We start from the raw sequence: 15,578 nt of genomic DNA, 5'->3' as shown, positions 1-15,578 counted from the left end.
TATCATTTTTTGTATTTTGCTAATTTAAGGTCATTTTTATTGCAGTATGAATTCACAAATAAACTCCAAATTAAAAATTTACATCATATTTCACCCTCACTAAATACAATAAATAAAACTAACTACTAGTCTGTTTGACTGCAAGGAAGGAGTCTAAAGTCCCAGGAAAAATATGCTTCAGCTATTTATTTTTGATTATTCAGATCAAGCATTAGCAGGGCAATATGCATGTACAAGTAGGACAGAGTTTGAGAATTTGTATGGGGAAAAAAATGTTATGAAAAAAGCACAACTGTCTTTCAATAATCCAGGCATTATACATATTGCAGATTCAAATTCCAAAAAAATGCCCATTGATGCAAAATGTTACAAATGATGACATATTTACTAAAAGGAATTTAAAATGTCGGTGAATGTATCTGTACACACACACTTTATAAATTTGACACCATGTACATCATCATCAACTTCAATTTCACCAGTATAATAAACTTGGGCATTTTCATAGTTGGAAGGGAGATGGGGAGAATTGAAAAAGAGTTTATTATTTTGTCCTACACACTTATGCCTAATAGTTCCTTCCCTTCACAATCTAATCAAATCCAGTGAGCCTCCATAAATCTGACCTTTGGGATCTGGTTTGCTGTACAGATATGGTTCATGGTGAGGAAACAATTTATGTTCAGAAAATTAAAAATGACAAAATGTTTATCTTAGTAAAGTTACAGCTTCTGTTCCCATACATATCTCTTGAATTGCATTATTATAAACCTGCACTCCGAAAGAGGCAGTAAAAGGCTCGAACTCAAGGTTTCCAAAATTGATCAATGTCTTGTCTTTACTGTACCTGTCTCCTCTCAATTACAAGGAATCAAAAGTAGAAACAATGTGGGAAAACAATGAACGAACCTGGGCATAGGGGGAAAAGTTGGTTTCTCTGCACTTTAAGAGAAAAGCCAGCAGATGATGATTGTGAACAGTGAGGAATTTCTCACTTTTATATGAAACCATCTGACAGACTTTTCCTTTATTTTCTGAATACTGTGAGAGTCATGTGACTGTTTCAACAGATCTCCTATATCAGTGACCAAGGCATTGCCTCAACAACAGGGCCAAAAGCAGGCTATGCCTGCAAAGCGGCAGGATGTATGTTCAAACCCATGGCTTTTCAAATGGTGAAATGAGAAACATGTTGCCGAAACACAAGAATGCATTTGTCCTGATGAGTGCAAGACGAAAAGCTTTGGCAACTTGCCTCTCTTTTCAGCAATATTCAGTCCTGTACTACCAAGCGACTTTCAAAATGGCGTTTTCCCCTTAGGAAACTCAGGGGAAACTGTAAGAGGAGGCAATGTGAAACAAGTGGACTTGTCAACCTCAGCCAGTCTCACATATCTCCCTGTGGTTAGTTAAGGATGGTTATTGGCAAGGCTTTGGCCTCTCAGTCAACATTTTTTTTACAGAGAAACCTAGAGGGGAAAAAGGAACAAAAATGATTACAAAAAAAACTTAAATATTTCAAATCCAAGTTCTCTTGAAAAAGAAAACTTTTGACAACTTTTAGTCAACTTTAAAATCATCATGGGAAATTATTGACTAATAAGTTATGTATTTCATGTTTATATAGGGCGTTTTAGTATCTACTTTTAAAGATGAAATTAAGATTCTACCTATTACTGCAAACTCAAAGGAAAAGATGTCCCCTGATAAATAAGCTTTCAATCAATTGCTCAAATGCAAACTGATGCAGTTATCACATTTCATTTTACAGTTATTTTCAAAGAATGAACATTTCTGAAATGAAAAAATATTTAGGAGTATATATATTTAGTATCCTGTAATCACAAGCATCCCATCAACAATCTTATTGCATTTTGTCTAAAAGTAAGGCTTGCAACATGACGTAATCAGTACTAATTCTGTGAATGTTTTGTGCATGATCGTGATGCAGTTTCAAAATGGTAGACAGAATCATGAATACTTTTCATGAATTAAACCTTGAAAATATGATTTATGATCAGTTTGTGATCCTCCAATAATGGCCCACCCAGTAAATATGTCCCCTTACCTTGTTCCTGAGCATAGTAAGCCAAAAACAGATCAAGCTCTTTCACCGATACAGTTATGTGATGTGGCTGCACACAGAGTAGTGGATTGGCGCACTGTGAGGATTTGACAAGCCGTTCCCCGTCAGTACTTTCCAATGGGATGCCTTTAAACAGGATCACCATTACTAGATCCAACCGCCACACCTTGTCAGCTTGCCGCAGACAATCGATTCTTCGCATCTTGCCTTTCTGATCAGGGTTGGACAGGACACAGCAAGAATGCTTCTTGCCTGTAACGGTGAGCACAAAATCCTCCCGGTACTCCTGCCGGATGTCTTTGCGGAGTTTTGCAAGTAACCTTGATGCCCACTTCTGCTTGATTTCTGGCTTCTCACTCAGCAGCTCATCTTTGACTGCTCTTTCCTCATCCTTGGACATTCGTTTTTCATGCTTCTTGAAGTATTTGCGTTTTCTGGCTTGTAAATTAAACCAGGTGTATGCGATTGCACGGACATGTGGAAGAAGTGCTTCAATAAATGGATGGAATTCATCCTTTAATACAAAAGGCACAAGAAAGAATAATAGAAATAAGTCAATTTTATTTTGGTCACAATTACAATAAGAAAGAATTAGAAGTCAAACATCTAAATATGATGACACATTCTACTTTGGTTCCTGGTGATTTTACAAAGAAGGAATTATATTTTCTATATTTAAAAAAGAAAACAGGAACATTTATGTAGCTGGGGATATGGAACTGTATATTGATACGTGAGCAAAACAATAAATACCATTATAAAGCAAAGAACCAAAAAAGTTTAACAGGATCAGCTGGACTATGGTGAGCACAACAGCGAATACAGCAAATGTTTTTCTCCTCACATTGTGGAAATGTGAGAGCTAAATTCTAAGCCAGGCAGAGTCTTCACTGTACCTATAGATCCCACTTTTGTGCATGCTCTCAACAAGACAGTGCTGGAGACAACTGAGAATGCACTATTAGACTGAGTCTTAATTTTCATCAAATCTTCTGGCATTTCTGTACTGTAGTTCCATTCTAGGCAACAAAGGCAGCAACATTGGCATTGTCGATAGGAGGCAGGGGGGAGGTTTGGGGGAGGGTGGGTGGGTGGCGATGGGAGTCAGAGGGGTTGAAAAAAAGGGGAGTTCTCTTGCTAGAAATGCCAGACAGCTGGGTCAGGGAAAAAAGACATTACGTAAAAATCTCTACCAGCAGCATTGATACTTTAGCCAATTTCTGCTTCCAGGTTTACAACATGTACTTTTTAGACCAGAACAAATATGCTCAAAGTGCCATTTCAGGATGGTCTGTGAGGCCCCACAATGTCAGCTGACTTGCTATACTGGTTGCATGCAGTAATTATTCTAAAACTTTTAAAAATATAACTGGTGTTGGACAATGAAAAATGGCAACTTGGCACACAATGTACATTCTTTGTGTATTTGCATGCTGTGACTCGGGTGCCAGTACAAATTTGCTTAAAGTTTTATTTTAAACAGCACTTGGCTTTATTAGTTGGCAGCCCTAATGAACCATTTGCTTCTTAAGGTGTATGTGCATTCCTTGTCAAATTGAAATTCTTTATTTTACTTGATTACTTACACTTTTAACAAATGAAGGCTACATTTAATGTTGTAACATTCTTAATAATAAACCGTCATGTTAATTGGGTACAGGTTACTGCTTCCATTGACTCGACAAATAACTAAATATCAACAACAACAAAAAATTACTGGGACTATTCCAACAACATTTTATGTGGCGTGTTTTACCCTCTTTTGTTTTTTAAGTACAACGCTGTAAAGTAGTTAGTTACATAAACACAAAGCACATGTAAAAATTGAGAATTTGATAGTTGTGTGCCCATCTTTTTGCAGCAAACTAAAATCTAAACAAAATTTATCGTGATCTTGGTGGTTTTATATAAAATAATAAGACAATAAGGAGTTAAGCCACAAACTTCTTTTTGCATGAATAGCAGCTCTGTTCTGGGTAACCACAGCTCTGGATAAAACGCTTCAGCTCCTCGCTTTACGCCCATTGTTTGCTTTTCGAACTATCCATTTACAGAGAAATTTTAAGCTTCAAACCAGGTGTTTAAAATAAGAGTAAAGATATGTTTTACTAATATTTAATATTTTTAAAATGGCAGTGAAAAATTTACCTTAGCCGGTTTGGAACTTCCTTAACACAAAGCTTACGAACTACAGAGAAGCTGTGCAGGCCAACAGCAATCTACGCATGCTACTCTGAGTCACAAACTTTAAAACAATGTTTCAAAAATCTTTTGTGCTACAAAAAAGCAGATATTGTACTGACTGTCTTCCTCACTCTCTCCCAAACCCCACCCCAGCTTTTTTTTCATCTTCAGTAATTCTAGATGCAGTTTATCATGTTGGTTTAGTACTTGCAGAAATAAATTAGAACCACTTCACTTAACCTTTGCACACCGTTCTCCATGTAAAGTGCTTAAGAAGCCACTTGCACTCCAAATTCTTCCTGTGCCATGCAAACCAGTTCATGATTTTTTTTCCTTCCGTTTCTAATGGGTTAAGTGGGGTTTTTAGATGGCTAAAGTTTTTTTAAATTATAAAAATTTTACAAAAATAATTTTGATTTACTTTTAGCATGACTTTGCATTTACCATCAATTTATTAACAGGAATTTAATTTAATAAATGTTACAGGATTTTTCACTAATTATAACACTATACATTTTCAATGTATAAGAAGTTTCAGATGAACCCACATAAAAACATGTACTAAGCTCCCGTTAAATTATTGCAAGATTACAACTTCTTTTGATCCCTCTCTCCAACCATTAGAAAAATTAAGAAAAACAAAATTATACCTTTGCATTCTCTCTGAAAAGATACACATTTTTTTCTGCATGCTGAATGTCTCAAACAAATTTAAAACTAACTTGAAATAGCTCGTGAGCCATTCAGCTAAAAATATTGGCTCAAAAAGAAAAGTAAGCAAATATCTTTTCTGCTTTTCATTTAAGATGACAAACTTTAAATTGGAACAGCATTCTTTTTAAAGCCAAGACAATCTTACAGTTTTCTTGCCATGCCGGTGGCATTTGCCTTGAGACAGCCAAAGTCAAGTCAACATAACTGAACTCAAGTTATTTTATTTGGTGGTTTGCCATAGACACCAACACTGTACAGAAATATATTTAAACTATAAACTGATCATTTTAAACTAAACCCACACATTGCAGGTTTTTAAAAGTTTTTAAAATCACTTGAGCAATTCCTACCTGGTACCATTGCCAACACCAAAAACAAAATATTTGTACATGCAGATTTGTCTTTCTCATCATTTAATTTATTTAAAAGATAAGGATTTCTGGTTTCCCACCTAGACTGCTTTCAATTTTCCTCTAAAATAGTGTTTATATTTTAAGACACCCAAACACTTTGAATAACAAACTGAGTCCAAGCACAAATATTTTTACCCTTGCCAAAATAGTGGCTTGCATAAAATCATTCAAACATAGTTGTGCTTACTAAAAATAAATTAATGAATTAAAACTAAAATTTTGTAGTTTTTGTTTCAGCTACTGCTAATTACAAAATAATATGCATTTGTTCATTCTGGTCAATAAATAGAATGTTTCAAGGTCTTCTAGCCGACTGAAGCTGAACTATAGCTTCTTCTGTGTACATAGCTAGAACAATTCACCAGGTACTGAATAAAAGCACACTCCAGTTATATGCGAGAGCACTGATTTATAACTGTGAAGCTTCCAGGCTTAATAGATTTAACATTTTAAATTTTTAACTAACTGTAACACTGTCATAAAGATCTTCAAGCCCCCGTGTGTCCACCACATCTAACGTAAATGAACAACCATATAGACTTTGATGTTAAATACCTTTACACAATACAAATTGATCATTATTTCCTCCATTTTTATCCAAATTGTCACTTATTATGTGAAAATGCAAGTGATATTATTTTACATGTGGTGTTTTAAAAGACTACAATAAGGCTAAAATTATGTATAAGTAATTTAAAATTATATATAAGTAATTGCTTCTCCATCAATTGACATTTATGGAATAATGAAATATAACAAAGGAAGGCAGCCTTTCATTATTAATGTTAAAAAGCAGTATAGTGAATACTGCATCATTTATAAGAACACACTCCTAAATTTAAAAGTGTAACTTGCTTTTTACTGCAAACAATTAGCCTCATGAGTAGGATATGAACAAAGCGTCCGTTGTCTTGAATTATTGCAAAAGTGACCATTAGAATTTTTAAATCCTTCAAGTTCATATGACTGTTATGTCAAAAGTTATCTGGCAGATTCTGCCCCTGAAACATTTCAAACTGCATTTTTGTGCTGTTGCATTTTACAGAAAACAAACCTATCTCAGTTAATCTTTTCAGGATGCCAAACAAAACAGAAAGCGGGAAACACAAAAGTGTTAGCAAAACAAGTGTATAGCTGTTCTTAATTATGAAAACCACATCATTTTCCATCTTCATGCTCAATTCATACATTTAATGTGCCTTCACTTCCATTTGTTTCCAGCTAAAGAAGTGCTCCTTTTAGTTTTCTGATCAATGACTCACAAATCAAAGGTACACATTTGTGTTAGCGCTTTTGTAAACAAGCTGGCCATACTTTACTTTCTTTTAGCAGTTCCGGAATTAAGAGCTTTACCAAAACTGTAAAGTTAATTAGAAATATCTTCAATCTGTAAACACAGAATGAAAATTGAGCTTAATAAATAAATTTATAATGCAATAATTCAGCTAAATTGTTTTGGTTCACCTATTTATTTTGTTTCAATTGTTTTAACCATTAAAAAATCTCAGTAAATGTAATTGGCAAAATACAACAAAGCAATATCATTTAAAACAGCCGAGTGTACAAATTTGAGATTGGAATCATTACAACTAAATTTTTTTGTCTCTTAATTTAACATACCTTTTAGAAAAAGGATCTTTATTGTTCTTAACACTATCTTGACAGCAAAAACTAATTCATTTTGCTGAGAAAAAGCAGCCTTTGCAATTGTCAGTCAAAAGATATTTTGTCGTGAGTATATTAATATTTATAGAAACTACCTGAACAATTGCGATTACAATTACAAATTACAGTTCCAATATTAAAGGAAGCAGGCATTAAATTTGAAACTTTTTTGTACCTCACCTAGCAAAGCATTTTTCTGCACAGCTTTAAAAACTTTAAGGGGGCAAATATAAAAAAAGGTTAATTGTGGCTAATTAGGGAAACAATTAAATGACTAAAATATTCTATATGCATCCTGTCCAGCATCTCAGGTGCAACTTTCTTAATTTTTAGCTTGTGAATATATTTTATACACGCACACATACCTTTTTGGAAATGTTTTCTATAACAGGTTATTGTATATATAATCACTTAGACAATCAATTGCAATGTTTTCTTCCCCTCAAAAATCTATGCTTCCCCTGTTGGGTGATCCAGTATTTACTCCTCAAATCTAACCACTGCTTTATAGTCAGGATAAGGTATTTTACATGGGACTAAAAATAAATGTTTCAACACTCTAGCAAAGATTGCTTTGTATTTCAATCCTCTCAGAAGTTTAATTTAAAAGAAACAAAATTGCCATTGGTGAGTCATTTTATAAATAGTACTTTTCAATCTCAGCAGTTGAACATCAATAAAATGTTGAAAAATAAACAATGTCGAACTTCACAAAAGTAATCTCGCAATACAAAGTCCCTATAAAATACAAGATACATCACATTTCTAACTCACTAACGTACTTTCAAGCTGCCTGTCAGTAAGTGTCTTATTTTACTTACAAAAGTATTAAAATACAAAGAAATGAATTGTGCTAAGCTCTTTGTCCAATTGTCATATATACATATCTTTATGGACCGTTAAATATATAATGACGTGCGGAAACTGTCGTCAAAATACTAATTAGAAACTTCAAAAATACACAAATGTAACAAAAAAAATCCCTTGATGAGTTCAGGGTAACCTTTAGTTATGTTTAGTTACATTCTTGATAATGCCGGGAGTTGGTAACCGACAACTCTATTGTGTTAGGGCATGTTTCATCGCCAATGCCAAAACTTCAGAGACGGGCAAGAATCAAATGGAATTCATTGCGGAAAGAGTTAAAAAAAAACCCCAAAAGCGTTTAAAAGGGAAATGACTAAAATGCAGGTTATTTCCCAGGTAAGTGGCCCGAAGTCATGCAGACGCGGTGTATTTTAACCGTCCCGCTGCACCGATTGCTTTCTGTTTAGTCTGGGCCAGTCTTGGGGAGTGACACATCTCCATCCATTCGCTGCCAGTTTGGTCCCGAAACTGCAGGAATAATCACTTGGCTGACACTTTCTTTTGCTGTGAATGGGCCGCTCTCTGCACTGAAAGATGTTACTGTGCTGTTTCAGGGAGAAACTCGCTGCGATCTGCTAACACGTTCTGCAAACTGCAAGAGAATTTAAAGTAACCTCCAGAACCACCACCCCCAACGCCCAAAAAAGTCAATATGTGTTATTAAAAAATACAACTACCTGCGTGAGACAAATCGGAGAATACATCATCACGGTGCCAAAAAAAGACAAGTCAAACCCAGGAGTAACTCCAGCAGATCTTAGGGAGAGGAGGCTCTGAGTAACGTGTTATCCATTCATATACTTGTCGGATTAAAAAAAAACTCTCTGATGTGGAGAGTCGCAAAGTCTGCCGGTATTCGCGCCTAAAGATCCGATGGCAAGTTTCCCAAAAAAAATCTGGAGTCAAGATTTGTGAATTTTCCAGTGGGATATCCTGGATCTGTTTGCAGTCAGTCGAATGGTGCAACAGAGAAACCTGCCAGTGCTGAACGTCCAATCCAAGATCAGGCAGGGGACAAATACAAGGCGAAACTTTCTATTCAATGCAGTCAAACGTGAGCTGCTAGAGCACAGACTGGGTCCCAGGACTGGCACTGAGATTGATGGGCGGGGGGGAGGCGGGGAGGAAGGGGAGGGTTAGCCAGGTACAGTTGCTGATCGCGCCTCTCTCCCCCCCCCCAGTTTTGGGAAAGGTGACCAGCTGCCCCCTCAGGACCGCTCGAGCAACCTCACCGATTTTACGGATTTCTTTATTTATTAGACAAACTCAACTTCCTCCGTCGCCTCCTCCTCCTCTCAGACAGCACACACAGACATCCTATACACCAACCAGCCCCTGATCCTCTCCGCTAGTAAAAAGAAAGAATGCTTACGAAATACAAAAAATCTCCGATTTTGTAAAAAGCTTGTTGAGGCATTGTGTCGTTTTACAAGCGGAAGACTTTGCTCCAACCCCTGCCGTAGACAACAAAATGGAAAATCCCCAGATCAGGGGACCAGCCAAAGTGCAATTTCCACCAGCACAGCGCACCAGTTCATTAGCTTTTACTGAAAACCCGTCGAAAACTGGCCAAAATCGGCGTCCAGCTTCAACTCAATGTCCCTCGTTAACCAACAACTAAACACACACAATGTTTGGCTGCAAACTTTCTGCGCCGCCCAAAACTTGCGCGCATAAGATGGCTATTTGGCTTTTTAAAAAATATATCATATATTTGCATTGGGAGTCCGCACTGTAAGATCCCAACATGTTTAGGGATAATTAGAGTTTACTGGCTAGAATTAATGCCAAAGAACAAACCATCAGTCTTGTGGTGTGGTTTTCGTGCCGCCTTTAACTAATGTTTTCAGTATGTTCACACAGATTAATGCTTTGGGTCTACTGTTAGGTGCTAATAACCTTTTATTTTGCCCCCGCCGGAATGTAATTTGAAATCTGCATTACACAAGTATACATTTGCGGGCGCGCTGTAAACAAGGTGGTGAGATCAGAATCACTCCACTGATTTATCATAAAGTGTAATGTTACAAGAGTGGGAATCGCACAACTTATGTTTTTCTTTTGGAATGCATTTTTATAGTAAGATGTGGCCATTTGTCCATCGTGTCTGTTCATCGGGACAGTTTTGAATGTAGAGTATCTGAGAGCCGGGCTAATAAAATCGGTTATTAGTTCGATTCCTTCTCCCTTCGCTTTGCTGTGGACTGAAGCAACAGTCCCAGAGTTAAAGTTTCAAACCAACAAAGAAATGAATGAAGTTATGACCTGGATTTATTTTTAAAACTTAATGTTATTTTTTTTAAAAAGCCTTTCTTTGCGGTTCCAAGTTATATAAAGGAGGAAAACCGATTAATAAATTTGTCTTAATTTTGCAAAGTAGAGTCAGAGTGTTACTTACAGGGGCGTAGATAACTTGAAATCGATCTTGTTGCATTTGGTGCCCTTTTTAATTACTGTACTGTTTTGACTGTACTTCACGGTAAATTCAAATTAAGCCAGTCCATTAATTTTGAAAGTTGCTTCCTTCTTTACTGGCCCTACTTTCACTCTATTATACTGTACTTCAACCAGTTTCCAACTTTCTCTCAATCCAGTTAGTCACTGCATCTACAGTGCGAATGTCATTGAAAAGTTAACATTTCAGCAGATCGCTGCACTTTTACCTAAAAGAGGTTTAATTATTAACAAAGAAAAGACATCTAGTAATTTAATTTTTTCCACAAAAGTGCACCTGTTCAAATTGTTCAAAATCCAGGGCAGGCTAACAAAGGCTTAAAGCTGTGCCAACGTCAGTATTAATATTTATCCCTAACGTGTTCTCTTCCAAGCTATAGTTCACTGAACCCTCCGCAGGTTGTGTTTGTTGTGTGTTGTGTACGGCTTTACCATTTTAATTTAACGTGGGAAGGGGGAAGGAAGGAAATCTGCAGCAAAAGCTCAAGACAGCTTGTATATGATCTCAAATGTTCTTTCCTCTAGCTTTAAGGGATAGGATGTTGTATAACTGCGCAATCTTATAGGATCGAGAATGAACGTAGGCAAATCTTTAACATATGTCCCCAGCGCAAATCATGCGACCATTGTACAGTACAGCACTTGAATACGCATTGCAATTTTAAATCGCTTCCAGTCAGCGTTTTTTCTTCTCCTCCTTCCGCCCTCCACCTCGAACCCCTTACGGTTCCTTCTACTTCAGTGAAAAGTTACGGGAGTGTTCACGAAGTTGTAAATGTGCGCTTTGAGTGACTCCTATTCATGTTTCTGGATGCGTGCAGAACACATTTAGGAGCGGACTTCACCCTCCCCATTTCCCTTCTCTTTAGCGCCCTTCCTCTGCTGGTTGGTGCGGTGCAGAGTCAGTTGCTGAGTTTCTCGTCTCTTCTCAAGTTCAACGGCAGCAGGGGGAAAGGTGGCCTTGCTTGTAGCCATGAGCATTCCGATCACGCCACATCGGCATGTGGTGTCAAACACCAATTCCTCCCTCCCCCATCGCCAACCAACCAGTCTATTAATCAAGCTATCCTTTAGACCGCCGCCGCCGCCTACAAGAGACACGGTGGGAAGATTATTTTTATAAAAACAGGGGGAAAAGCAGGGAATGTGTGTGTGTGTGTGGGGTGGGGGCGGGGGGAGGACTAGAATGAAAATTCAAAATGAAAATAGAATGTGAGAGGGGAAATGAAGAGAATGAGAAGGGCGGACTGCAGTGTCTGGTTTCAGCCAACATAACGTTGCCATCAATCTCAAATTCTTCTGGAGCTGTCGAGCCAAACCAAAGGAAGAGAGAAAAAAATCTAGAAAGTAGGGAAATCTGCCAAGCTCAGCGCTTTTTGGACGCAAGCACCAACCACTACTGATTCATTGCTGGCATTAAAAACAAATCTGATAGCGGCGTGACCTACATCGAGAAAGCTGGCGATTGCAGACATAAACAATCCAATAGTATCGCCAAAAAATAATAAAATAAATACAAAGTGAAACCAGCATTTAAGAAAGAGGGCTGGGGCTCGCTGCAGCCAAGACACAACCTGAGGAAAGAATAACATGGAAAACGCGAATATATTATTTTTGTAACACATACCATTGCACAATGTTGTAATAAAATATATTGAATTTGGAGTTTGCCTACAACGGTTTAAAGCTTCACATTTCTCCTCAAGTTCAAACTGAGCTTCTGCAAAAAAACTGCTAAAAGGCTTTTCCCCTTTTTTTTCTCCTGAAGTGGCCTTTGCAAACCGGAAGCGATACCTCGACTTTAAAAAAAAGCAGCGGCAAAGTCAAAGTCAGGCAGTTTGCCCTTGCCAAGTCTTTTTTTCCCCCTTCGCGATCCTTTTCTCTTCCTCTTTCTGCTGGAATTCTGTACTTGGCTGTGATTTTGACTCGCTTCCAAGAGGCTGGGCGGTACATCGGGAAGCCTGCCCCCTTCCCTCTCTGTCCCTGTCTACAAACCTTGCTTTCAGATGCTTTGCCTTTCGGGGGGGTGGGGGGAGTCTCAGTATTTTGCTCTCCTTCAGGGAATGGTTTCGTCCCTCTTTTCTCTTTTTTTTTGTTCTCCACTTGGGTCTGTCCTTATTTTCTAGCTTCCTCAATTGTTTGTGTCTTAATTGACTATCTGCACAGCTCACTCTCACTTTCGATATTTTATCTTTGTAGAACTTACTCCTTTTACTGCCTATGTGTTTTTTTTTCTGGTTCTCTATTCTTCAAATGTTGAGGTTCGCTATAGTCACTATTATTTTGCCCCATTTACAGGGTTTTCTTCCTAGGTGAATTTTTCAGTGCTTTGATTTCTCTTGCCAATATGCCACTGTCCTCTTCCTACACTGCTGTGCTTCCTGTGAGTTTCCAACAGTCGCTTCACCCCTCTTTCTCATACTCTCCTCACCCCTCCCCTCCCCTCCTCTCCTCTCTGGTCGCCAGGCTGCTAGAGTGGAGTTTCGCGGCTAAACAACCAACAGCGTTTCTCCGGCTCATTCCCACAGCAGTCACTCTCCCTCTTAACACAGCCACCGACCAATGAAGAGGACGGGTACTGCCTCTGTCGATGCGCTCGAATGCAGTAGGGCGAGTGCTGAAGAGCTATTTAAAGTTAGGTTGTAAAACCAGAATGAGGGGGACATTTGTTCTGCCGTATGCAGGATTCCTGCTAAGTCATTCTTAACCCGCTCCCGAAGATTACTCTGCCTGGTGTGTGTGGTTTAGCTTGCAATCCAATTTGTTCCACCTACACATTATTTGCTCGGTATCTAGTACAGTGAGACAGAATGCTGAAAGCCTAACTTGCAAAAGCCTATTTTCAAGACCGCCAACGTTATAAGAAAAGTTTTATCCAAATATGCATTCAACGTATTTTCTTACAAGGTCATTTACCAATAAGAGACACAAACCTGTCCAGTGTCTGCACGTGGTGTGTTTAGTATTTAAAACAGTATTTTCAATCAAGAATAAAACAAGAGTTTGGTAAAGGTCATTTAAATACATTTAAGGCGATTGGGAGTTCTGATAAGGTACTTCACAAAAAACAAAGGCAATTGGAGGTCACCAGTATATTTCATTAAAACTATGAGACCAGCAGTTCCACACCATGTAATGATAGTGGCTAACTTGTTTGCAATATAGCTGTTCAGTTTTGGACCTTGATGTTTCAAGGGTGTTTCCCTAATGAAAAGTACTTTTTTGTTGTGAAAAGGTTTCAAATAGACCACAAATTTGTTCTGTAAGGTCACAAGAAGTTTTATGGCGCATGGAAGTATTGTGCATATGCATGCGTAGTGATGGATTACTTGTTAGTTCCCAAGTAATCTTGTGAACTGTTATGTTCAATGGATGTTATTCAACAGTTCATAGGGCCTCCTTAATAGTATGGGTATTATGATTTAAATATTTCTTGAGGATAACATTTATACAAAAAAGTGAAGGAGCTAGGTCAAGGGGTTGTAAAGAAAGAAAGGCATCAAATTATGGGGAAAAATTCTTCACATGCGTAGAATGATAGAATGGCTACAACACAGAAAGAGGTTAATCAGTCCACCGTGTCCAGGCTAGTTCTTTGCAAGTTTCTCCCCCAAACTTTCCCCAAAATATTGCAATTATTTTCTCTTTAGGTGTTTTTTCCAATCCCCTTTCTGAAACTCATGACTGAATCTGCCTCTACCACACTCTCAGCAAATTTCCCACCTGAATTGAGATGATACCCCCAAAATATATAAATTTTAAAAACTCCATTTGTACAAGCCCCAAAGCCAAAATGTACAAACTTATCTGATTATAGGTCACATCTGGGAGGTCTTGTGGTGTAATGGGTAGCATCCCTGCCTCTGAGCCAGGAGCTGTGCATTCAAGTCCCACTCCAGGACTTGATGGTCACTGAAGTTGTGTAAATAATGTGGTCAAACAGGCTAAGTATCAACCTGCAAAACCTTCCACATACATCATTGGCACGTGGTAAGAAAAGGAGAGGTTCCTGGTCAGCCATATGATGGAAAGAAAATTGGGACCTCTACCATCACTTACCTAGCTCCAGAATAAAACATGCAAATAAAAGTGGGGGTTGCAGCAGCAACTCAGGCTCCTTGCGGGGGGGTTGGTTGGATCAGCTGGCTGGATCAGATTGGTGACAACAGCGTGGGAGTTCAATCCTTGTTTCAGCTGGGGTGGATTTGGGACCTACCTCCTTTGCCCTATCTCTGGTGGAGATCATGATGCTAGAGGTTGGACCTGCCTTCAGGCAGAGAACTGAAGAAGACAGTTACATCCACTCTCTTTATCTTGCTTTGAAAGTGTCCTCCACAAAAGCATTGTGTGTGGCTTAGCAAACTACTACTAGTCATTCAAGAATTCAGAAATGGGCTATAAAGTGTTCATAAAGGACAACTACAAACATTTGTCTCATAATTTGTCTCAGAAAGATCAAATTATCAACTGATGATAATTTTGAAGATTCAGAAGGAATTTGATTTTAATTTTTTTTTGGAACTTTCCAACTGGACTGGGTAGAAAAATATTTCTAGCACCAAAGTTGATAGTAGCAGTACCCCAGAATTGGGGTATTAATTTGGCTTTACCTTCAAATCAGCATAAAGGGTAGGATTGGAAACAATGGGCAGAATTTTGCCCTTGACGGGTGGGTGGGCCCAACCGGCTCGGCGGCGGGCGGGCAGCTGATTGCCATCGCCGAAATGGGCCGCGCTGCCATTTTGTGCGGGCGGGCCAATTAACGCCTGCCCAGCGGGTTAGAGACTCCCGTGTAGAACGGGAAAATTGTTACGGAGGCTGGCGTGTTCAGACCGCCGGTTCCAATGGGGAACCGGCAGTCTGTATAAAGAGTGGCCAGGCAGCCTCGTTGAGGCAGTGCACCATGGCCACTCGCAGAGAGAGACAGGCTGCTCTCAGAGGAGCAGGAGCAGGAGGAGGAGGAGGGGACAGGCTGCAGGATAGGCCAGTGTGCCAATCGCTTCTCAAAGGCATGCCTTGCTGTCCTCCTCCAAGAGGTGTTCAGCCGTCAGGATATTTTGTATCCGGAGGATGGCCTCTCATGTCACCAGGCAGGCGTGGGAGGAGGTGGGTGACGCAGTAAGCGCCTATGACGCTGTGCGGCGCACAGGAACACAGTGCCGCAAACGATTCCATGATTTGCTGCGCTCTGGAAA

The 15,578-nt window shown here is 38.8% G+C and overlaps 1 protein-coding gene across 10 annotated transcripts in view; it reads right to left on the bottom strand.

The window, feature by feature from the left end:
- Positions 1–13,281, bottom strand: part of LOC144698817 (nuclear factor 1 B-type-like) — a 375,700-nt gene extending 362,419 nt beyond the window's left edge. For 2 of the 10 annotated variants that reach the window (XM_078570524.1, XM_078570525.1), the window contains exons 1-2: positions 12,011–13,281; positions 2,069–2,600 (exon numbers count right to left, since the gene is read on the bottom strand). In XM_078570524.1, coding sequence (XP_078426650.1) covers positions 2,069–2,600; positions 12,011–12,013 — 535 coding nt within the window. In that variant the 5' untranslated portion in view covers positions 12,014–13,281. Of the gene's footprint in view, positions 1–2,068; positions 2,601–8,603; positions 9,044–9,301; positions 9,370–10,327; positions 11,863–12,010 lie in introns of those variants that run through there. The other 8 variants (XM_078570526.1, XM_078570522.1, XM_078570521.1 and 5 more) reach the window with 6 other exon arrangements.
- Between the last annotated feature and the right edge of the window lie 2,297 nt (positions 13,282–15,578).

This window comes from Cetorhinus maximus, chromosome 2 (assembly GCF_964194155.1).
Source record: "Cetorhinus maximus chromosome 2, sCetMax3.hap1.1, whole genome shotgun sequence".
Taxonomy (NCBI): Eukaryota; Metazoa; Chordata; class Chondrichthyes; order Lamniformes; family Cetorhinidae; genus Cetorhinus; species Cetorhinus maximus.
This window is presented reverse-complemented; position numbering and strand designations above follow the sequence as displayed.